The sequence below is a fragment of the Lepisosteus platostomus genome, chromosome 13 (genome assembly GCF_059453375.1).
Source record: "Lepisosteus platostomus isolate fLepPlt1 chromosome 13, fLepPlt1.hap1, whole genome shotgun sequence".
Taxonomy (NCBI): domain Eukaryota; kingdom Metazoa; phylum Chordata; class Actinopteri; order Semionotiformes; family Lepisosteidae; genus Lepisosteus; species Lepisosteus platostomus.
In genome coordinates, this window is record NC_142623.1 from 39,549,544 (window position 1) to 39,575,490 (window position 25,947).

A 25,947-nucleotide genomic window follows, 5' to 3' on the forward strand; every position below is an offset into this window, starting at 1 on the left:
GCCTGGCAGTGGGATTTCAAATTTATCTTGCTGTCTTTGTTATTTTCATTCTCATTTTTGAGCTAAATAGAATATGGTGATGGTGACATTTATAATCATCCAGTGGTATTCTTAATTAGAAAGGGATCAATATAAATATCAAACAAGCAATATTGAGAAAATCTAAAACATGCAGTTAGAAGGGAATTTTTTGGCACAAAACCTGCTGGCCTCTGTCAGAAAGCTGAAGATGAAGAGGAATTTCACTTTCCAACATGAGAACGACCCAAAGCACACATCCAAGTCAACCAAGGAATGGCTTCAGAGAAGGAAGATCAAAGTCTTGGAATAGCCCAGTCAGAGCTCAGACCTCAATCCCACAGAAAACCTGTGGAATGACCAAGGGAGGGCTGTGCACAGGAGATCCCCTGGGAATATGAAGGAGCTTGAACTTTTTTGCAAGGAAGAGTGGGATAAAATTGCAAAGTCCAGGTGTGCAAAGTTGATAAAGACTTATTCACAGAGACTTACTGCTGTAATAAATGGAAAAGGTGCTTCCATAAAGTATTAGTTTGGGGGGAGGGGTGCACATTTATGCAACCAGGGTTTTGTATGTTTTTTAATTTACATTATTTTTCCAAATAATTATCTATTTGTTTTTCTCTTGAATTTTGTTGGTTCAAGGTCACATTAAAGATGGAAAAATGCCTGACATGATTTATCTTGATTTCTGGCTTTACATAACAAAAACCTGCAATTTTAATAAGAGTGTGTAGACTTTTTATATCCACTGTAGCTGTTATGCATATTTACATGCACCTTAGCATGTACTGTATGTGTGAAATGCAAGGACTTAAATAGAACTTTATCCACTGAAATATTTGCATCATTCCATCTATTCAAAATCCATGCTGTCACAAAAATAGTTTTTTTATTAGAACTGTATTCAAAGCACTTCTTTCTTTGAAAATGAATGCTGGTACAGTCTCAAATTGAAATAAATTATGTCATATACTGTATACAGTGGTCAAATATAACCTGTGTGATTGTGCGATTGTGCTCCCACATTATGTCATTGTAAGTATGAAACAAAGCACAATTTCAGTCACTTGAAGTTATCATCCTCTATCTTCCTAAAGCATCATTTGTGACAGGAATGGAAGTGCTTGCCTCTGGCACAGGGAATGATTTTGGCTTTTCTGCAACACTTTGACAACTTTTAAATGAAGTGAATAATATATTCTTGATATCTGACAGCAAGATAACAGAATTCTAGAAATACATTCACTAAGAGCGTATTTCCTAATTGTTTAACTATGCTGGCGAGTTCTTTCTAAATCATATTTAGGGAAGTGAAGTTTACCAGTGTGAATGTAGAATCTCTGTTGATTTATGAATTACAATATGAACATCAGGTAGCATGCTGGTGTGGCCTCTTTTGCTCTCTCACATCTCTTGGGTGCTGGTTTTGATTCTAGACAAGGCTGTCTGCTTAATATTTCATTTTCTCCCCTGGGAGAATCTCTCTGGGTTGCTGTTACGTTTACCAGGACTATGTGGATTTTTGTTAATGGAAGGATAGTTTATTGACATTTTTGCTAAGGCATAAATACTATTGCCACTAGACAAATTTAATGAACACTGAAAAATAAAATTGTAAGTAAATTCTAAATAAGGTAAGTGGTAAAAATGAAATGTTTATGTATTTCTTATTGGTAAATTAAAATAAGAATGACTGAGGAGTTGTTTTAATTAAAAAATTCAAATAAAACATTTTATGAGATGCAATAATTTTACTTTTTATTGGCTTATTAATTATTTTATTAAATGTTTTTAACTAAATTGCTTGTCTGATAATATGGTTATTATGGTCAATTATTTTTTTAAAGAAAATCTATTACAAAAATCCACAGGCAGTCCAACATTTTTCTTGTATAACAAATCTCAGCATGTGAGTGTTTTTTTGTAGAAGGACTGAAAGAAATATTAAGTGTATAAAAGTTGTTTTTCATATGTCTCTGGTTGTTTATCGAAGATGGCTTTCACAAAGAGCAGCCAAGAAGCACCCATTTATTTTACATTTTGCAATGCTTTTTGTGAAAAGACCTCTGGACTTGTTTTGAAAAACTCGACAGTAATTCTCGCAAGGTGTTTGTTTGTGAACGTTACTCGCAAGTACAGTAGAGGTGTCGATTGATTTTGTTACTGTTTTGTTTTCAAAGGTTAGCTCACTTCCAAAAATAAATACATGATAAGAAGTCACGGAAGGGAATAGTTTCTTATATTTACAATACTACCATTGTCAGGGTTTCTACATGCTAGCAGACTTTTTACACCCGAGGCTGGTCTATATTTTCATGTATTTTATACCTTGATCTTAAGAAAAGATAAAGATAACATTTTCTAAACCCCAACTGCTCCAGGGCCACTGTATAAATGGCTGACCCTGCGCTCTGATCCCAAGCTTCTCTCCCTGTCTGTGTGTCTCATGGAGAGCAAGTTGGGGTATGTGAAAAGACAAATTCCTAATACAAGAAATTTTATATGGCCATTAAAGTGATCTCTGATCTCTTAAAAAACATATATATTTGGATTATTTAATTAAAAGAACGATCCAACCGAAAGATCCTTCTTTGAATAAGTATATGAACCCTTCAATTCAGAAACTGGTTGCACCTCGTTAAACATTAATGACTTCAGGCTTTTATGGATTTGGGTCCAGTCTTCTTCATATTCTTCTTCAGGTCAGTGACATTTGAGGGTTTTCTGCAGAGAGAGCTTGCTTCATACCCTGCCATAACACTTGAATGGGGTTTAGGTAGGGACTATGACTGTGCCAGATCCAAAACATGGAATTTCTTCTTCTTCAGCCGTTCTGTTGTTAATCGGTTTGTATGTTTCGGGTAATTGTCTTGCAGCATGACTCATTTTTGGTTCAGCTTCAGCCGACAAACAAGGGAGCAGCGAAGCAACATGACCCCAGGAGGTTAGCAGTTTAAATTAATTCACATTGCTGTGAGCTAAGAACTATAGGCTGTAAGTGGTCAGCATAAAAGATGTAAGAGGTGTTCACACTGGTGATGAACAGGGACTGGCTTCAAACTCCAAACTTCTAGAAATGGCTTTGGAACCAAATCCGAAATTTCTGATATGTTTCCACTAACCTGTATGGTGTAGACCAAACTCACTGAATTTGTGACTATTACACAGGACAGGGTTGCCCAAATATAGTCCTTGTTTACTGTTAACTAATTATTTAACCACCCTATTCTAATTACCCCCTTAATTCTAAACAGAGGTTCACTAACTATTTCACATGCAGTGATTCTTAGTTACTCATTCTTTGCTACTTACTACATCATTGTGTTTTAAAACATCATGGTAAAAATTGTAATTCCCATAATTATATTCGCTATGTATCATATGAATGTTGTGTGTGTTTAATATACAGTAAGTAGAAGTTTTTAAGTATCCTGGCACATTAGGTAACATACTGCTGTTTAAAAAAGTTTTTTAAGTGTGAAACTGATTCATGATCAAGGAAAAGGGATTTGAACTAAAATATTTGGCCTATGGTTCTTGGGAATTTGTGATAGCAAAGCAATGCAATGTTTCAGTGTTTCCATTTCAAAAGCTGACATTTTCCATGATTCCTGAATGTCAGCAACATTCTACCTAAATTGGTATGCTGACAAAATTGCAAGTAAAAACATTGCCTTCAAGAGACAGAATAACTTCCAAAATGAAAATGTAATTCTATTACATGAGCAGCATTGTAAAGAATGACAAGGAACAATCATTTTTTGCAATACTTTGGTGGTACCTGTGATGATCTGAAAAGGTCATTCTTCCAAGAAATCTGACAAGAAACACACAGTTGTCAATCTTCGAAATTAAAACAGCATATCAGCATCCAAAGTTAAAATTGTGATGCTGAAGCACAAAACCCCAGTGGACCACAAACGTACGACATGATGTGTAATACAATTTCTGGAAGGGGACACTGGATAGGTAGAAGTATGAAGTCTATATGGTGCAAAGGTAAGCACTCCATATATTCATGAAAGGTCTTGTGGTAGAAATTAATAAATCTTGTAGCGAACACATCCTGTTCTCAACTTTAAATAAGATGTGGGGGGGGGGGATAATACAACCTCCATAGTTTCAACTGAATTTAAAAGCAACAAGCTAATAAGGCATTCGGTTTAAGTCATTGAATTTTAAAAATACTTCATGGCAGCTCTAATTTTGCGGCATATTTACCCCCGTGCCTTTAAAGCAAACATATCAAACAGACAAGAATTTGGCTACTTGACATATACTGACACAAAATGCATTTGATTATTACTTTCAGAACAATTCATTGGGAAAAAAATCCATACAGGTACATGCATATTCACAGTTTAAAGTCGTGTACTGTACATTTAATGAAGTCAATGCAGAAATCCAAAGTCCTCACTTTTTACAAGGTTAAGGTAAGCACTGGTTTAATGAGTCACAGGCAAATGCTAAAAAAAATGATAATTTTAGGATTCTTCTAAAATTCTGCTAACCTACCAGCTTTTGTCCTTAATAATATAGGAACTGTTGATAATCAATAATCTCCAACATTATGTGAGTAGAAAGATACAATAACATACTGTATATAGCAGACAGTAATTCAACTCTCTAGTGTGATAGTAAGATTAAAATTAAACTGAATTACGTTCAATCTAGTACTGAAAAAACATTCAAGTGTCATTTTCAATGAAACTGTCAGTTTATGTTTTGTTTGGCTGGTTATTTGGATTGTACAATTACTGACAGTTAAAAAGGATATGATAATTTCTTATGATGCATTTTTAGCATGAGAATGAAGCTTGGCTCCTTATTGCTAAACTATATTCAACATTGTCATGCATGAGAAAACCACAAAATATTCATTTATGTACTGTGCAATCATTCTGTTATGTGTGTAATTAAGGAAAAAAACTATTCTGTATTTAAAATCAAAAGATCATAATTCCATCAGGAACAAGTAATACGTTTATTCCACACTAAAAAAAGAGAAGAGGGAAAAAAAAACGTTTCAGCTCTGGAGTCTTCTTCGTGTGTGAGCTCCACAGCCGAAACTTTGCGTTTCCTTTCTTCTCTTTTCAACGTAGAATAAACCTTGTTCCTTTGCAGCCTACGCATGCTGACGCAGCTGCCCACCTGAACCATTTCATTAGTTAGACTATTTTCCATTTTCAAGTCCTATGCGATTCATGTTATATGTTTTAAAATGTGTTATCTGAAATGTATTTACTAAATCCAGTCATAAATGTTCGCAGGAACCTGGAAGTTACTTGAAACAGAACAAACCCAATCCCTCTTCAGGCTATTGTTAGGCTGGCGGTGTAGCAAACAGCTAGACCCTAAGCGGAGCGTTTAATTCCGATCCGAAAGCTAACTATCCGATTAGGGCAGAGCAGAAGGCTAAACTCCAAATTGTAGGCTGAGGTCGAGAATCCAAAGGAGAGAATAGCGCGGAACGAACAAACTGATCTAGCAGCAAGCTGACAAATCAGAGACACTAATACCGAGCGTGGAAAAGTGAGACAAGAGGGTTTAAATATCGGAGAGCTGAGACGCGATTGGAAAATGAGGTAATTGGTGAGGACAAGTGCGTAATGTGGCTGTAACAGCTATTGGATGTACTGTATCTAAAAATATCAATAGTTGTTTTATCCATGTCATGTTATATCCATGTTATAACCAAAATTATATGAAGTCTTATATAAGGTAAATGAAACATTCAATATTGGAAATGTTTCAAAGAGTAAATTCTTGTAAGATATAAGTTATGGTATAATTTAAGAGTGCTTTTTTGTTACTGTTTTTCAAATTGTTATACAAAGAAATCAGTTAACTATATAGCAGTCACAGTGCATGTAAAATCAACTTATACAGTATGTCTTTAGTATGTGGGTGTAAAAATTGTAAATACTCTTTCAGGATAAGTTTGAACTAAACTTTATGCTTCATACTAAACGTTTTTCATTTCAATTAAATGGAATGGAACATTTCTGTACTAAACTTTCAAACTTTCTTTGTACTATGAATCTAGATTCCTTGAGCTATGAAGCATAAACACAGAGACAGGATGTGCTTCAGACCAGACAATCTTGAAACAAAGCACCTGCAGTAAACAAGCAGTTTGAATGTTGTATGAAAAAATAATATTGTTGTTAAAACTTCTTTTATCTGTCTCATGATAAACTGTACTGTCCCCATTAACTGGGAAAACACTGCCCATCCCAGCCATCAGTATAAAGTAACCCTGTCTCCTATCCTGGAGCCTCTCCAATTGGCATTTTGGCATTTCAAAAAGCATTTGATAAACAATATTGACCCTTCTTACATGACTATGGGGCATATATTACAATATGCGCATTATCTAGAGAATGCCAGGGTTTAATGTGACTGAGTCACACGTGGGCAATGTGCTACACTAAAGCTCAGAATAACTGGTCATAGCCACCTCAAGGCATTCTGAAAGACAAAATCGAGGTCAAAACCAAAAGCATTTTATATTATAAGTTTTTTATTTTTCTCTTAATTATATTTATGTGAGCAGATTCAATTCTTTCTTCTTTTGGCCATTGACTTCTTAAATAATAATTTGTATTCTTGTATTCTTTAATACACACTAACAACGCAGGAATGGCGAACATTTATTTTTGTGCTTTAATGCGTCTTTTGAATTACAGAGTCTTTAACACAGTTTTCAATATAGATGTTTGAAAAAATCAGGCCATATGTAGGATATCCACACCTTCTGCCCACTGCCAATTTGTAACACAATTTCTGTGTACAATTGACTAAGACATTTAATTTTTACATTTTGCATCACACATTTTTTGAGTTATTTTAACCTCCTTCCCAATTTCAAATCCCTACATGATCTCATTTTAATTAAAGTGGAACAGAACACATTTTTTCACACAAATTTGTTTAAATCGTTTGCCAAAAACATCATTACACATAAGCATTATAACTAGACTGTCATTATAATAATGTCGTCATTGAAACACAATTCAATAATAATCCAAAAATACTGCAAAGTCATAAAAGCAATATTACATAAGGGAACACAAATATCAAGTTAACAACTTCCTTCACAAATTGTTTCCATATACAGACATATAACAATATTTGAATCTGCAAAGCAAGAAAGACAGAATGTTTCTTTACATGAAAAAAAAATTGTTGAACACAAGTCGGAATCAAATTATTTAAGTGGAATTGTAAAAAGTAACTGTCCATTATCAAGCTGAAAAGGATTACCACACACAAAAAACCTAGGAAAAGTTTTGGGATACTATTGCTTTTTTCTAAAAAAGTAAATTTGAACATTTTTTTTGGGAGAAGATATTACAAAACACTTAACAAAATACTTCATGGCCCTGGGTGTGTGTTTGCTTTTGTAGATCTGTATGTTTTATTTTATCTGTTTGAATAGTGAAACAGGAAAAATACACATACGGTACTATAAAAATCTAATGGAAAATCTTTTGTAGGTTTCTTAGAAATAGTTAATGTGACATGATTCATTAATCCATGTATTTAAAATGTCATAAGAATGAGAATTCAAGAGTAGCATTAATTATAAAAAGCAGCACTTTCTATCATAGCCTGTATCACATACACAGTTTATATGATTATGAAGCAAATTTGTGTTGTGTCAGATACTATCCTACTTAATCTAGCAATTCAACTGCAGAGTATACACTTGAAACACAATTCCTTCTTACAAACATACCTCTACACATGTATAAAATGTACGTATGCATAAATACTTATAAAGCATTGTACAATATCCAGCAACTTCCTATTAGCCTTAACTTTGATGAAACATAGTTTTTACCACCTGCATATGTTGATTGAACACACTACTACTATTATGCATTAAAATATTTTACACAATCAGTAAAAAAAATTCAAACATTTGTTTGATCTAGTTTTTGTTCAATTTTTAGAGTGGTAAACCCAACTAAAACCTCCTCTCCCCAAGCAAAAGAAATGAGCAATAATATGATTGCTTGAGTCTCACTTTTCTTGTTTAATTCACCATATTTTTAGTTCATGAAAGCATTATCATGAGTAAATTCGTGAGCCTACTAAATGTACACAACACGATGCTGCAGATAGAAATATTAGCATATTTAAATATTAAAATATGTGTTGTAGTAGGTGAAAACATTACCAAAGAATCGCAAATCAAGCAAGAAATTTGAGACATGGATGATGAGATTTTAATTTGTTTATTTTGAAGGGACAATTGTGAACATAATTCAAAATTAACGGCACAATTAAGAAAATGTCACTCTTCCCAAAATATTCTAAAGATAAGATCACTCTTAATTCGCCATAAGGACTATTTCTACATTTCAGGTCTGTAATTAATGGCAGTGTTGTGCAAGTAGTTTTTGGTATGTATTTAATTATTTTAACCTGTTATTTAGTTTTTAACCTGAACCAAAAAAAGACCAAATAATTCACACATTCTAAAAACACAGGTTTTAAATTTGAATAAAAATAATAATTAAAAGCAGAACAGTCAATACAAACACCTGAAATTTCAATAAAAAAATACCTTCACCCCAAATATATTTTCCAGCTCTAGAAAATTGGATGCCAGGCCTGCAATGGACTGAATGTAAACGCAAATGTTCCTTAGCTCTTCACCGTTGTTGTATGTTGGCTTGTAACAGTGACAGGCTATAATTTTTTCCTTAAATAAGAAAATAAATGCAATAGAAGATGCATTGTCTGAAGGCTAGTAATTGAAGCCCTGTGGCACTGGATGCTCATCGATAGATGAATTGCCTCTTGTGTTCTTTAACCTGAATTTCAGTGGTCTTCCATTGACACCACAGTTTGGCTGGAGCCCCTACCGGGACCAGCATTTACAGTCCATTCAATGGCATGAGACATGCTAAGCAATGGTTTCTTCCATCTAAATAACGGTGCAGCGATAGTTTGTATCCCCTATGGCAGTGGAGCCTCCATCGGTCTTGACCACGGTTTGCTTGGAGGAGCTCTGGTGGCTGGTCGCGGACTGCTTCTTCCTGCACAGGCGCTCCTGATAGTTCTTTGCGAAGAGGAGCAGCATGATGGGGTTGATGCAGCTGTGGGCGTAGCTCAGGCAGATGCTGATGTGGTAGGCGTAGAGGAAGGAGATGGTGGGCGACGCGATGTTCAGGTTTATCACCTGGATGACGTGGTAGGGTGACCAGCACACGAGGAACACGGCGATGACCATGATCACCGTCTTGGTGGCCCGCTTGGCCCACAGGGACTGCTTCCTTCGCACCCTGCGAATGGACCGGAACACGTGGTAGAGGGTGAGCGAATAGAAGGTGCTGATGATGATGAGTGGGATGATGAAGCCCATGATCGACTGGTACAGAGTGTACCAGTATATGTCTTTGTGGCCTGAAGGGAGATCCAGAATGCACACCTCCACGTCTCTCATGCGCACAGTTCTGGAGTACAGCATGACCGGAACAGTGAGCAGGAAGCTGCCCATCCACACAAGAACATTGATAATTATTGTCCACTGGATGGTCCTTTTCTCCAGGGTGGGATGGACGATGGCTACATATCTGGAATACAATAAGTAAACAAACATTGAAGTTACAGCACCTAGAGACCCTGTCACATGAGCGTCTTATTAGTTTTCTCAAGGTTTGCGGCCTTTCTAGTTCTGACACTATAAAGAAACATGATTGAGTTATATTTACTTAGGTTTTATATTTACTTAGGTTATTATTGAAAGTAAAAAAGTTCTTTTAAGGTTGTGGTCTGAAAACAGATTCCCACGCTTTGTAATCAGGCTGCTTTATGAGTAAGATGACTACATCCAGTGCAGACAACACAATCCTGCAGAGAAAAAATATTTACATATTTCAATCTCATTAAAATGTGTGCCGCAGATAGTGAAAAAACTCATTTTGAAAGGCATATATACACATTCGTATATGAGAGAAATTTGAGAGTCACTGAAAAAAATGTAGATCCCCTCTAAATTAAAATTTTACTCCACGTCTCCCTGTAAGGTTGTTAAATGGAAAATGAAAGAAACATTAAGATTGTTATTCATGGACTTTTGGCTAATTGGTGTCTGAGTAAAAATGTGTTATATTTGTAATTGTTATCTTAATTTTTTGTAGTAAATTAGTTTTTTAAAGCAGTTTATTTTCTTTTAGTTTTCCTCAAGGATAACCACTTTCCTTTGAACATCATGAAAATGAAGGTCAAATATTTAATTGTACTGTACATAGAGCCATGTATTATACATAGAGAGTTATTTAAGAGAAGACCCTGAAGGAGTTTTTTTTATTGTAGGAACAACATTTACATGAAAGACTTTCCCTAAAAATCCCATGGATATCAGGTGACTGCCTTAAATTGTGTGAAGAAAAGCAGTTACTGTACAATGCAGCTGTGTTAACACAACAGATATGAGACGTTAAGGAACACTAACATCTCGTATCTGTTGGTTTGATACTTTTTTCATCTTTTTTTTCCTCTGAACATGGTTTCAGTTTACAGTATGTGCAAAATACAATACTACAAATAAATACCATAGTTTTCTGTTCCAGGATTAACTACAGATATTACAGTATAACCTTACTGGAGGAACTTAAACCTTTAAACATACTCTACCAACATACAGTACATATACAGTACGCTTTGATATCATCTCTATGTATGTATCTAACCTGTTTAATAATAATAATAATAATAATAATAATAATAATAATAATAATAATAATAATAATAATAATAATAATAATAACAATCCCCCTCCTTGGGGATAAAGGGACTTGCATCCCTTTTGTATACAGTATAGTGTATATACCATTGCTATACTGAGGCATCATCAGGACCACCACAGCACATTTGATCATTTTCTAAGGTTTTGAATTCAGACTTATTAGCGCACAAAGAACAAAAACTCTGTTAATGACCATTTCCATCATACAATACAGCCTAGTAGAGTAATCTCTGCAGCATGACCTGTCAGCTCAGCATGTTGCCCATTCTTTGTGTGCGGCTTATTCAAATGTGCTCTTCAAACACAGGTGCTGCAGCATGTTGCAACAGGCTCAATGCTTTATAATGTAAAGGATGTCTGACTTCACCGCATACTGGTTTCAGTACTTATGGCTTTCCCATTTACATTATAATACGACTTCAATGCTACTATGAGCATATCGAATAATTTTAAGTGTTCGAACAATTATTTGTCAAAGGGTTGAATTTGTAATTGGTACAGTTTTTAGTTTAGTTTATGTGTTTTCTGATAATTCAGCATTTTACCTGCATTCCAGAGACACTCTTTGAATTATAACTACTTTCTGAACTCCACAGGCTTACAGGAGGATGATGGATTATTTTCCTAGGTGTTATCAAGTCCCTACCCATACTGGTGCCGCTTCTACAAGCGTTGAAATCTATTGATAAGTGCAAAGAGAAAGCTAGAGATAAAGAAAATTATTAGAAAGTCTACCACAAGAGGACAATGCTGTCTTTAGAGAATGGCATATTGCTTTTATGCAGTAAACTGTAAAGCCCCTTTTGAAAACAAAGTGGGCAAAGTGGCCAGCAGAAAATACAAATTATAAACTGTGGTGTGGACATGCAGTCAGTAGTGTTTCCCGTAATGTCAAAACATCTCTTTCTTGTGCCATTACAAAGGCACAAAGGTATGAGAACCAAACAATAAGGCTTAGTGCTGCTCCTCTAATCCTTACTGGAGCTGCCCAGAATGAGTTATCAAATGAATGCAGTTTGTTACTTTTTAAATAATCCGATGATGCAGATCTTTTATGAGTATAAAAACATCATTGAAGATCATCAGGATGAAGCCTACATTTTTGGAGAGCTTCCACAACAGAAAGACTGAGGTGCAATCATAACAGGATGTGCCCATAATGTAGCAGTGCATCCATTCATCTATTTATTTCTTGGATTGGGATTGGGATTGCAGCTACTGAGAGTCTAATCCAGGGTAAAGGCACGCCAGTCCACTGCAGAGCACATGCACATACAGTAGAAGCATATAGGAAGCCTAGATGCTCGACTAACCTCTGCAGTGTTACTTCACAAGGAGGGAGGAAACAACAACGTTCAGAGAAAACGTATGTGAGCATAAGAAGAATGTGCAAATACCACACAAAAGGTTCCACATCCTTGAATGGATCCCAGAACCAAAGAGTTGTGAGGCTATAACACTAACCTCCACACAATCTTCCATCAGTCCTAGGGAATTAATATGGTTGCAAAGTGACTTTTTGTTCCACTCCAAACCCCAGCCCTAGCATCACAATAATTTGTCTGGAGGCAGTCTAATGGTCCGGGTGGGGGGAGATGCTGAAACATGACATGAATAATAGTTGCTGGTAGAAAAAGAGAAAATATTGTTTTTTCTAATAATGCTAATGTTTATTGAATTTCATACTGAGTCATTAAACTTTTGGCCTTGAGGCAGTTTTTATATACATGCCTATACTCCTGTTATTCAAAAAGTCAAAAACCAGTTTAAGGCTTTTAGTCTGTGCAATAGCATTGTTACTAATGCCTAAATTGAGATAATGTTTTGGTAAAGATGTAAAATGTATAAAATACAATAGATACTATTTTTGAATGATATGGTACACATACTCTTCTTTCCAAATACCTAGACGTTAAATTATTCTGAACATCATGTTTCCCAAACTTGAACTGCCATCTGTTGACTCAATTCTCAGAAAATGAGTCAAGCTTTTTTGTTCATTATTACCAGACTCCAAATAGCATTTTTCCTTTAAGAAATTTCTACGACTTGTCATGTGATCTACATTTAAAGTTGCATGACATTGGGGGGAGGATGGAATACAGTAATTCAATTATATGTGTTAACAGATGCACAGAACAGGATTATTCTGAAACTCTGAAGGGCATGTCAGGACAGTGCAATAGTCAAAGGAACAGAGACAGTCTCAGACAAACAGGGATGTCTGGTCACTCGAACTAGAAGTAATGTCAGATGAGGACAGAACTACCACCTTGCCCACTGTCTTTTGGGACATTCACATCCATTAAAACAGTAGTGCCATTTAAAAAAAAAAACCCTCAGCTGGCCTGAACAAATGAGTGTTAACAAATTACATTTATACCGTATATCATCATAACATGAGAAAACAAGGATTTTTCACAACAGTCTAAACATGTATACCCTATATTATATACCTATAAAAAGAAATAGAAAAGACTGATCCCAATGTTAAGCAAGTGATAAAATTACATCACTGCTTTTATAAAGAACCCAGTTTCTCCTGAGGGAACTACATATCAGTTCTGTTATACATCGATCCACAATGCATGCACAGTCTGACAGAAAAAAATTATCCACTGTAAAGACTAATATACTAGCATTTTAAAATTAATGAATTCCTCGGATTGTTTATGGTTTATTTTAGCACCTTAAAGATTCATACGTTACTTAAACCGAAAACTGAAGGGTGGCTTTTTGTACAAAATTCACTAATAAATGGAAATAGGGGCACCTGTTAAAAAAAGAGTTTGCATAAAATTCCAGAAATAAAAAATCTTCTAAATACATCTTTTAGAAGGAATCCGAGTATAAAGCTAATGATTTTGGTGTGCTGAAAACACTTTTCTGGAGTTGCATTAAATATTTCATCATCATCGAAATCCATAATGACATACTTATCCATAATGACATACCCAGCAATGCTGGGTGACACTTACACAGCTGGGGGGACTGGAGGTAAACTACCTCACTCATGGTACAACAGCAGTGTCTACAGCATGGACACGAACACACAGCCTGTTAGGTATTAGGCCAACAGCTAACCCACTTCACTACACTGCCCTCCGTACCTCCATAGTTATTAATAATTCTGATTGCTCTGATTGTTTCTGTAGTAACTTTTGATTCCAAAAGATCACAAGATCCCTACTTACAAACAGAGCCATGGAATCTTTAGGAACAAAGTAATCAGAATCCCAGTTTACATTTTGTTTCCCCAAAGGATGACACCTTCTCCCATATAGTACATTGTTCCCTGTCACCATACAGGAAAGAGGGGTTCAGAAGATCTACCAACACTGCGTACAGCTGCAACCTGATTTACCTTAGAGGTCTTCCTTTCCAATAAAAGCTAGATCCAAACTAGTTTCTAACATCTGATCATATCAGGCTTACCAGGATTTCAGCCCTGGTCCTGGAATACCCAAGTATTGACTGGTTTTCACTCCAACTAAGCTTTTAATTACTGAGCCTAGCTGATCTCTAGTTGCTGATTAAGACTTCAAGAAGCTGAATGAGGTTAGCAATTAGTAACAGCCCTGAAGCTCTTTCTGTGTTTCACACCTATCCTCGTTTAAGTTAATTAATGTTAAGTAATTGGATCTTCAGAACAGTTTTTCTAGTGTGAGTTTTTGACACAGTATAATTTTCACCTGTGCCTGGATGCCATTAATTAGTCAGCTAATAAGAGGTGCTTCAACAGAGAAGGAGAAGAAACCACTGAAGAAACATGCTGAGGAAAAAAAACAGATGAACTTCTGTTACTGAAGTTCCTGGAGAAAATGATTAGGCAGCAGAGGTTTTTTTGGAGCCAAAGACTAAAGAAACAAGTCATAAACAAGGAAGTTGAATTAAATGAATAAATTAGACTTAGTGACTTAGATCTGAGCTGAAAAGAAAATCAGAAGTTAAGAAGAAGTACTCTTGAGCCAGACTTGAAATGGACTGACTTATTTTGACTTATTTAAGTTGTGATGTTCGTGAAGAATGACCACAACAATAGAAATAATTTGTCTAAATAACTGGTCACGGTTTTGAATCCTGCATCTTGTGTAATAGGTATAATTAATTAATTCACATTTTTTTAATTGCAGGATACCAGTCCTAAAGGGAAGAAAGTAACAGTTGCTGCTACTGAGACTGTGAATAAAAGCCTGCCTGAAGTACTGAATTTGTATGTTACAAACAGCCTGCTAGTCAAAGCTGCAATTCCTTCTGCGTCTTATCCAAGAGCTACAACAAACAACCTGTTGCTTTAAATTATGACATTAAAGCTAATTCACCCCCCAGCAATGACAAATGACACATCTTGCCACGAAATATTCAGATACATTTCAGACCCCTTACACCCAGAAGGATCATTATTCTTAATCAAAAATTCTTGTTACATGTAGAGGAACCGGAATGATTCTGGTACTAGAGAGGTCAGACTTTTGAAACCGTTGAAGTATATTCTTGTCTAGACATAAGTCATAATTACTTTAAGCTCATACTGATGCAGGAAAAATGAAAAGCATAAATGGATTTCAGAAAACTATACTTTATTCCAGAGAAACAAAGAAACACTGTCAGACATGGTTACCTGTAGATTTTCCATATATTCCATACATTCCAAATTGCCTAGAATGAATTTTATGTATCCACCTAATTTTACTACACAGAGAAGAAATCATTATAAAAGCACAAAATAATGAAATTTCATCATTAGGAATGTCTTGTCATGGAGGTACAATAACACATTCCCCTATTAGACAGATTGGATATGTTTGTCATTTACAATTTTTGCCCTTTGGTGAGTTATGTTAGAGCCTGAACTTTTGTGAAGTTTTTCCTGTCTCGATCTCTGATGAAACATTTTGAACATACTTCACAGTTACATGTAAGAAAGAAAAAGAGTTAAAAGCTTGCAGAGATCAAATTACTTTCAGAAAGCCTGGAGCAAGTATTGTCCTGGAATAAAAATCTTTAAAAACAGTCTTCAACGTGAACAGTAGGTGATTTTTGATGTAATTTCGAAGTAAGGAATTCATGCTTTCCAATTACTGTTATAGTTATAGTAACCCCTATGAATTACTGCTAATAAACTTGACAGACAGTGATCCAGTCACAGCCAGGGAACAGACCCACCTGTCAGACAGTACCACCCTATCCTAACTGCCTCTAAATACAGTCTTAACAATAGGGAGGCTAAATAAGTATAAGGAACTGAATGCTACAATGACTCATTTCATACTAAATACAGTCACAAAAAGTGAGAATGAGAGCCTAGTGTCAAACTCTAACACTCCCTGTGGATGCTATTCAATCAAAATTTCATGGAACATTCACACCTGAAGAACAGAGTCCTTCCCTCACATCTTTCAGATGTTTCGGAAAAAATCCCATTCAGAAGGAAGCTGTGCAGAATAAATAATGCACTGCTTTTGGTGAGCCGCCAGAAAGCAATATCATTATTGCACTCAAAGGCCGCCTTCACTAAAACGTTACACACTGCAGAAATTGCAACAAAAGAGGATAAAACATCAGATGGATTGTTACACTCCACAAACCTACAATACAGCAAATCCAAAACTGCATGCGCCGAGATAGACAGAAACATCCAAGAATACAGCGCCATAAACAGGGAGCAAGAAGTCAGCAGCCTCATAAACACTGTTAAAAGAAAGTTTGGAGCATTTAACTTTTCCCTTTTTTATGTCAGTTGTGCATTAGGGACTGCTGTGGCCCAGAGTTTGGCTGTTCAGTGGTGAAAGCCAACATATTGCCTGGGGCTGCCAGAAAGCATTGTTGGAATGCCTGCAGCGAGAACAGCCAGAGCAGGCATCAGTGTACCCTCTATCACCACAGACTCTGAGAAACAACAGCACCAAAAGGGTATTCACCAACCTTGCCAGGAGTGGGGTAGCCCGGGCAGCCACAGATCAAGCACCCTATGTCACCTGAGCAAGAACCACCCACCTCAGCAGGACTGGAGCAGCCTGTGCTGCCAGTGAGGAAGCTGTCTGCTCATTGTCAGCCCAACCAATGGAAAAGAAATCACTAGCTGAGACAAAGCTCTTGCGCGCATTGTTTTAAGACCATTTCATCTGCTTCAAAAACTGTTTTTTTTGCTTAAAACGTCCTGGTCTGCACACAAACACAGACACACACAAAAAAATCCTGGCTACAGTTGACAACTTATTTAAAGGCCGTATCAAATATTTTTAGCTATGGTGAAATTAAATATATGTATTTAGAGCAGACGTAAAATATTTCAAAGGGATGGAAGAGGTGTAAATGTATCCCTAGGCAGATGTAGGAAGTTCCTGGTTGGCAATTTTATCATGCAAATGAGAACAATTGTTGATTATATTGAAGCTATGTGGAGCTACTAAATTGAGATTCATGAGTTTTATTTGTCCTTTGGCTGTAGTCTAAAACAATGCAATATTTCATTAACGGAAAAAAGAGATAAACACGACAGCACAGTGGAAGCGCGAGTCTCATGAGCAGGCAGTACATGAGCCCCATTGTGCAGCAAAGTTGTTTTTCTGTTCATCAATAATTTCAGTACTGGACATGTGGCTCGCATGGGAATGATGCTCAAATGATACCTGGGGCATAAAGGAAGCATTAATCAATCTGTTTATTAGTCTTTAAAGTGTATATACTTAATGTCTCACAAATTGTGCATTCTTTATGTTGTGCAATAAACATGTAAGAACGTTTACTTATTTACTACACTGGTTTCATAAAGTTATAAAGATATTCGGGGAATGTATAAAATCACATGATACTCAATGTGGTATTCAGAATTAGTATTCAACACAGTATTTTCTTCAGTGCAGAACATAATATTTGTGACACCATTACAAAACACGTACTTAGGGTATTTCACACTGGTAAATCAAAGTGTCAGTGTGCTAACAAGTATACCAGGATTTAAATAATGTCTCTAATGACAAATGACACAGGAACAGCCCAATCATCCGGCTGATCTTTTCCTCATTGGCTGCTGGGTATGCGAAAGATGTCACCTCTGAGCATTTAGCTTCTCACAAACATAAAAAGATCCTGGAGGTCCAAGGTTCCACAATGAGCCCTCCTTCCTGCAATCAATTGAAGTGTCTCCTAGAAGCACTTCCTTTCCAGAGCTGCCTCAGCCTGAGCTGGAGCTTGTGACAAGTCGCATCAGTGAAGATCACAATCTCTATAGCCACACAGCTCAGTTTGTATGGGTATATGACAATAAAGGACTATTCCAGTACCCTGGCAGTAAAGGGACAGGGAAACCCACATATCTAGTGTAGAACCCCCATCCATGTGACCAAGTAGTTTCAGTGGAAAAAGAATTTCCATTACAGTTACCAGTTCAGTTCTACAAAGGTCAAACAGTAGTTTTTTTCCCCCCATCATCTACTGCCATGGTTGACTAAGTGCTGTATGTTCTTGCCCCACCAGTTTAACATCACCAGAACATAAATAAAAACCTCCAAAATCTTCTGGGTGATGCTGTGTTTGATACCAAGGCAGAGATTAAGTCACCCCAACAGACTGAGAAAAGTTAAGGTACTGAAAAGACATTTCACTGACACCAATACTTTTATCCTAAAGGGTAGATGATTCTCCTATTTTAATTAGAATTATTTTAATTAGAATAACAAAGAGTCACAAAGAACAAAGACATAAACTTTGTAATAATAACTAATGAATAATAATGAAGGCATTCTACAGTGTTTGTCATCTCAAAGGATTCCAAAGCACATTATGGAGACGAGACCCAATTCACCCCTACCTGGGTGACATGTGGCAGCCATTTTGCGCCAGCAGTCCCCCCGCACAGCTGGTAAATTCCTTCAACATTTGAATTATGGGGGGAATTTATGTAGGCTAGACTATGAAAGCTCAGGCCATGAATAGGCTTCTGAACAGAGTCATTGGATCTTTAATGACCAAGTAGTCAGGTCCTTAGTGTGAGATGTTAGGCTGAGGACAATACCACCTACAGTACATCTGAGTGGTACTGGTCACCATACTGGTGATTTTTTTTTTTTAATTTGATTTTGGAAATTCTTTTCCAGAGGGCAGAGTACCACTTTTTCCCCCCTAACTCAGTACTGACCATGTTTAGCTTCAAAAAGACCTCACCAGCCACTGAAACGTTAGCAATTCCATTACTTAAAATGTTCTTGTGCCCTACATCTCAGCGAAATGATAAAAAATTAAACACTGTTTTTAGCACAGACCTTTTGAATATACTGTACATTTAGGAGATAATTACCAAAAACAAAAAGCAAGTGCATAGAAAACGGTTTAAACAATAAAAATGCAGCATTAAAAAAAACTTTGCATTCTGTATAACAGACAAACGGGTTTCGCATCAGGAACTGAGAGACTTATGCTTTCTAAAATCAAGCTATCTTTTTAAGTATCATTATTCACTGACTTAACAAGCAACAAAGGCTATCAGTTTCAGACAAGGTCTCCTAATTCTACGACGATACACCAGATTCTGCATGCAACAGATGTTTGCTGATAGTGCTGCTAATACTGTTTCAAAGTGTGCATGCAAGGTGTTAGCACAACGCGGTCTTATTTGTTAAAACGCACGCAGGTTCTGCTTGAATTATCATTTTAATTTATCTTCGTGGCTTTGAATGGGGGGGAGATTCAAACGATACGCTGAACATCGTGTCATTTATAGAGAAAGCTGTATAGATTGGTGCAATTTAAATTTATAGGAATGAACTGCATTGATGCAGTTATATACATACTGTATATAATGTAAGTCGTGCAATACTGTGATAGGCAGCGGGGTGCGCGAGGCTGTGCGCTACAGGTGGTTATAGTACTTTTCATGTTTGTGCCTGCGCGCACTAGTGTATGTACAGTATCTTTGAGAAAAATCAATTTAGATTGATTACAACAAACAAACGCCATATTCACAGGGGTCTGTACTACAACCCCCATGTAGTAATGGCGAGACATTTGGTGTACAATCAGGTAAACACCAAAGCAATTCTTTTTGCAGCTGTTTGTGGGCTCTTTTCAGAAGTTTAGCTTTCCCTGGGTTTTATATAATTAAATCAACCATACTAAATAAATAAATGAATTACTTCGTAGAAATTTTAGTAATCACTATTATTTTCTCAACTTTGCGCATTGGATCGTATCTCAATCAACTGAATTGCCAAGGATATATTTCATGGAACACTCGTGAGAATATTTGTACTACAGTATGCCTCCATTTGCTCAAATTATTTTAGTCCGTCCTTCTGAAAAATGCCCTTCATCTCTGAATACCCTCTTGCAGTAACTTTGCCTTTTTTTCAAGAGTAAGAAGGAGAACAATTCCTACCTGTCTATACACAATACTGTTACAATCCACACTGTGGTGAACTGATTGCTCACATCCACGACAGTCACTGCTTTGCACATGAAATTCCCGAAGACCCAGTGTCGGTCTCTGACAAGCTGGTGAATAGTGAAGGGCATCCCCAACAAAAACAGCATGTCAGCAATTGCCAGATTCAGCACATAAATATCGGAGACCATTTTTTTCTTGCAGGTAGCCACAGCATAGATCACCAAACTGTTTGAAATAACCCCTATTGTGCAGAGAATGCCATAGACAGAGGGGAAAACGTGCATCAAAGAGGTTAGATCCATCGTAGTGTCCCTCAGTGTAGTCTTGTTCGTGTAGGAGCAGTTGGTCTGATTGACTTGCTCGTCGTACTTGCAGAGCAGATCCGTTGTGTTCATTTTCAGTTTTGCAGCTACAGTATATAAAGCCTGTTGCGTGATAATTCTATTCAGAAAGTTAAGATTAGGTATGTGTGGAAGATAACCAGGCGAACCAACCAGAGGCCATATCCATAATGTGGGTTATTGTCAGAGTATGAATTGCGCGTCTGTAAGAAAGCAGAACTACTGTAATGAATTTCTAACGGTAGCTGTCAAACTTATTTTTGTTGCTTTTCGCAGATGTTGAGAAGCTTTTTCCTGCGGCATCACATAAAAAAATCTCTCCAACACAGCGTGAAATCGGATGAAATTTGTCTGCGATGAAAAAATTAGGGAAATCATTCAGAAAAAAAGCTATCAGAAATCGTGCGTCTTCTCCAAGTGCTTTCTTATGATCGCTTTGCGGCACTGATCCCGACCAAGACTAGAAATGCCAGCCCCCTCCCATCGCTTGAAAATGACAAGGAACCCGGACAGCTTTTTTAAAAATCTCTAACTAGTTTAAAGCAATTTAACTGTACATTTCCATTTTTAACTTCGGTCTGTCAGGGAAAATGTCATAGTCAATATCCCTCAGTCACAAAGAAAATCATTTTATTTTAAAAATCCGCTAAACAAATTGTAGGTTTAAGCATTACATTTTTAAAGGCTATTAAACTATGTCCCCCCTTTATTGGCATATGACAATGCATATAATGAGAGCCTACCGTTTTGCGATTCATTTTGGTTTTGAATACATACTGTAGATAACACCTTGTTTAAAATGAGAAGATGGCTATAGAATCATATATTTAAGTGAGCGTACGATTATGACAAAGATATTGAACAATAGAGAAAATCTCGTTTCAATAAGCAGTCGTGTGTTTATTTGTTAGTGAATAATTCATTTCAAGCCATTCATAAGAACATTAGAAAGGTTACTAATTGATCTAATGATCTCATCCAGACGTTTCTTTGAAGAAGCCAGTGTATCAGGTGTCAACAACATGTTCCACAGGTTCCTACAACCCCTTGGGTACAGAAATCCCTCCTGGTGCCGGTTTTACATGGACTTACACCTCCATGTAGATTGCATTTTGTAATGATCCTTCTCTGGGGATTCTATCATCTGTAAAATCTAGCATTGTTGTTCAGATTGATTTCATAGTAATCTACTGACCTTGCCTCAGAAATGTAGCTCAGAATGTACTGCAGATCTGTGACACAATATTGCAAACGTTAAAGGAGTGAAATGCAAAACAAAGGGACCTCTAAACTAATAGTAAATGTATAGTGCTTGTGTGAATTGCATATTTGTAATTTTTTTAACGTATTGGCACTGAACATTACAGGCAGTAAAGAAATGCAAGTAAGGATAAAAGCGATTTACCCCAAAACGCCTAGGTAGAGTTTGTACACCAAACTATTATACAAGCAATAAACATTTTCATGTTTTTTATTACATTTCTGCACTAAAGGCAAGAAATAACGGGCACAAAATTCATGTCACACCAGCAGTGGACATAGAAATCATTATCTTTCCAATTTAAGTGGGTGAAGTAGATGTGACAAAAATAATTATTGTACTTTTATTTCAGGAATGAACATAGAGAAAGATGAAACAGTATATAATTTCAAATATATTTGCAAGAAAAATGTGTATTGTAGCCTACAAATGTATTCCTTCCCTCCTTGAACTGTAAAAGTTGATTTAGCATGAAAATGCAGGTGTCGATTCAGTATTGAATCATAGAAATATATTGATTTACTGTGACTCTGGCTTTTACATCAACAAAGCTGAAGAAGAATGTGTTCCTGACAGTTCTTTAGTACAATTGCTTGTACTAAGATGTCCAGATCAGCTTCATTGTATTTCCTGTGTGTATTTCAACCCCAAATGCAAACTTGGTGAAAATTAGGCACCACAAAATAGCTTTTTGTGGATATTACAAAATGTAAGATTGATTCACCTAATACAAAGGAAATACTGTACACCTTAGAAAATAAGATATAGTATTGTCACAAAACAGATTAAAATACTTAAGGCAGACCATAGATAGACTAGCAAACATACAGTATTTAAAGTTTTCTTTGACCTGAATGCATGATGAATACACAACAAAGAACCACCCAGTTTATATTCAGGGATTTCATCAATAGGTTTATTTTACCCCAGAACATTTCTTCAGGCACATCTTACTCTAAGGAACCCTTTCTGTGTATTTGATTTTTGCTTGTTTTATTCTAGATTTATTCTAGTTTTGGCTACTTCAATTTTGTCTAAAATAGATCTTGGCTGTTTAAACTAGCTGTTGCCTTCAAATGTTTGCTATTCAGTGGCATAAACTGCCCTTCGTGATACAAAATATCACAAATTGTTTTGTACATGTTGCTTTTCACCATGATGCTGTATGACAGCAGGGTAATTTACATTTCTTCTACCTCAGCCTTTCCCTGTCTTTTTATCTTTTTGTCAAAAAGATTACAGACTAGAAACAACACATCTGCAATTCAGGTACAATTCCACAGATACTTTTGTCAAAAAAAGGTTACAAGAGAAGAAGTGGAACAAATTTGGTTCAGTTTTTCAAATAGAATGGCTTATTCTCTTTCTTTAAGAAACAAATAAAATAGAAAATGTATGTGTTATTACCCTGATATGAAAGTTCATGGCATCAAAAATGTCCCTAAAATAATGAATATTGCTATACAAGTAACTATTTCAAAAATATTTATATTTCTTTGAAATGTAGTCACCCATGATTACCAGGATAGGACCTATGGCAACATATTTGTCAGTTGGGCTGATGTTATTCTTTGAGTGGCTTTATTCCTGAACTCTATGAACTCTATGAACTCTAGCCACTATGGTAGTGATGCCACCTGCCTCCAATCTACTGTTAATGTTTGGTTTCCTCACTTCCTGGTTTGCATGTATCCTGGTCTCCATGACCCCTGTGTCCCTGGGCTCTTGGTTCCTATCTGTTGTGTCTTTCTCATGTGGTTTGTCGCCCTGGTCTCCTCGATTTATTTTAGTTGTGTTTGCTTTTTTACTTGTTTTGTCAAGTTTTTAATCTCGCTCCCCCGAGCCCTGCCCAGCCCCCCTTCCTCTGCTCAGTAAAGGTTTTTACCCTGGAGGAGGGGGTAGCTCTCAGCCGTGGACTCCCGGAGGTTTCCTTAAAGTTAAATGAGGTTTTTCCTCCCCTTAGTGCTGTGCACTGTTTTTTGGGCTTCAGGAGCCACTCTTGATGCCCTCTAAGTCTAGAGGGCGCTCCTACTCTTTCCTGTTCCTAGATTCCTGTGCTTTTCTTGTCCTTCTGATGTGTCTTTGTGTGGGGATAGATATTTCCAGGTCACCCTTTGCTCCTCACTCAGCATTGAGGGTACGGATGTCTTGTGACCCGCCTAGCACCAGGTTGTCCCCCTCGCGGCCTGAGGGCATAGGTTTCTACCTGACAGCATTTGACCTCTGTGTTGCTGCTTTTGCCGCTTCGTATAGGGTCTTTATTGCTCTTCTGACCATTCCACGGCATGCCCTTCCGACATCCATGACATATTTCCTATGTTTTTTTTCACAGCTTTCCTTTCTCAACCCCTTCTACCAATCTTTGTATTCATTTTTTATTCCACTTAACTTTGTATTCTTACTCTCTCCCTCATTTTCCAACACACCTGATAAATTATTCCACGGTCAAAATGTTGTGTTTTTCTTCTTTCTTTTTTTTTTGCTTCCAGTGTGGAATTACTCTTCACTTGTTTGGATTTATATACTGTGTGTATGCTGCTGAATGGAAAATGCAACATTTTTACTTTTAGATTTTAGACTTTAGAACAGTAATTGTGGAAAGTTGTGAGATGTGGATATAAAAACATGAGCTAATGGAAAATAGGTGTTTATACCATAAAATACAGTAGCTGGCCAAGGTTCACAAGTGGGGAATTACCACAGGTTGGACTTCAAGAATTGCTTTAAAAAATCCCAAAGAAGGATTCATATAAATTCATAGCTGGCTATTGTACATCTTGATAAAAGAACATTTCTGGAAACTTAAAAAAGTCTAAGTACATGTCAGAATAATCTAAATAAGTTTGGACATTTCTAGCATTTCGGAAGAACATCTTCAAACACAGATCATTTAGTAGTTTTCGTGGTAAGTATAGTATTTCTTTCCTATGTTTTGCAACATCTTTTAGTCTTTGGAAACTTTTGTAATATGCCTATTCCAGATTCTGTTTAAAGCTAAGGTTTCAGGTCATTTTTGAAATAATAAAACTCTTGTTCAATTACATATGATTATATGACATTTTTCCAACTTTGATGTGTTTTAGATTCTACATCTCTGTACAGATCTCAAGTCTACAATGTAGTAGGACTGGAGGATATGAGTAGAAAGTCTGTGGTATTTATCAGAGACTGGCAATAAAATAAAACACATTATTACAACCTTCGCACAGCAGGGTCTTATGATATTTGCCTAGAAGATGTTTTTGGATTAGTTGCGTCACTGAACCAAAGTAGTGTCAATAAGCTGAATGGACCGCTTTTTTGCACATCTCTTATGTTTGTCTGAGTTATGCACTGGACACACGTGGATACGCATATAAAACTTGCAGGAAACATGAATAAACCCTGATGGATTCCTGACCATCTCCTGCATGACTCCTATAATAGGAACAGCAAATGAATCCTCGAAAGATGGACTGCTCAGTCCTATAGGGTTTTTACATAAAACATAAAAATCTGGGAAAGGCTACAGGCAAGAGGAGGCCATTTAGCTTGTTTGGCTAATGTAACTTGCATGCTTTATTTGGTGTGTTGTTTTAGAAAGGAGTGTGTTTTACAAAGATAACTTTTATTTTTTTTTACCCTTTACAAAGAAGATGGGATACAGAACAGGTTTTTGAAAATCCTGTGCAATGAGGCCAGATACTGTACAAGCACCCGAGAACCTGGAGAGATTTTTCTTCTTTCTGGCTTGTGTGTAGATGGCTGTGGATCACTGACCTCTGTGGTACTGCTACCCATTAAAAATCACACTATAAAAGTATGCCCTCGGCTTTGAACTGTCTTTCCTTCTTAATCAGCAGATTTAAATGAAAAGGGAGAAGTGCACATATTTATCTACTAAAATTTTCAAGGCTTTAGAATTCGACCTAATCTTCTCTGAATGTCAATGTTCAAAGAGGTTAAGGTTATTTTTTTCACACATAAAAGAAACATTACACATGGATAAATGTGTCTTGAAAAGTATCCAATGTAAATCAATGCATGGTCTGTTATGTATTTCTAAAAGACAAATGAAGCCTCCAGACAGACTGCCCTTTCCTGTACCACCTTCCCTCTGATGAACACTGCATTTATTAGTAGTGGAATAAAATTTCTCAATAATAAACCTATGTACTAAAGTCGCCACAGAGGTCAA

The 25,947-nt window shown here is 36.5% G+C and overlaps 1 protein-coding gene across 1 annotated transcript; it reads right to left on the reverse strand.

Annotated features, from left to right (window-relative positions):
* Positions 1 to 7,593: 7,593 nt before the first annotated feature.
* mchr2b (melanin concentrating hormone receptor 2b) lies at positions 7,594 to 20,930 on the reverse strand. The gene is made up of 2 exons (XM_088604608.1): positions 20,160 to 20,930; positions 7,594 to 9,608 (listed from the first exon to the last, which is right to left on the reverse strand). The coding sequence occupies exons 1-2, from the start codon at positions 20,561 to 20,563 to the stop codon at positions 8,960 to 8,962; spliced, it is 1,053 nt and encodes a 350-aa protein (XP_088460734.1). The 5' UTR covers positions 20,564 to 20,930; the 3' UTR covers positions 7,594 to 8,959.
* Between the last annotated feature and the right edge of the window lie 5,017 nt (positions 20,931 to 25,947).

Excerpts from the sequence above, each read along its gene's own strand:
- mchr2b (XM_088604608.1), bottom strand. The coding sequence starts at position 20,563 with ATGAACACAACGGATCTGCTCTGCAAGTACGACGAGCAAGTCAATCAG. Across the intron at positions 9,609-20,159 it reads ACAGTATTGTGTATAGACAG|ATATGTAGCCATCGTCCATC; the intron begins GTAGGAATTGTT and ends ATTGTATTCCAG.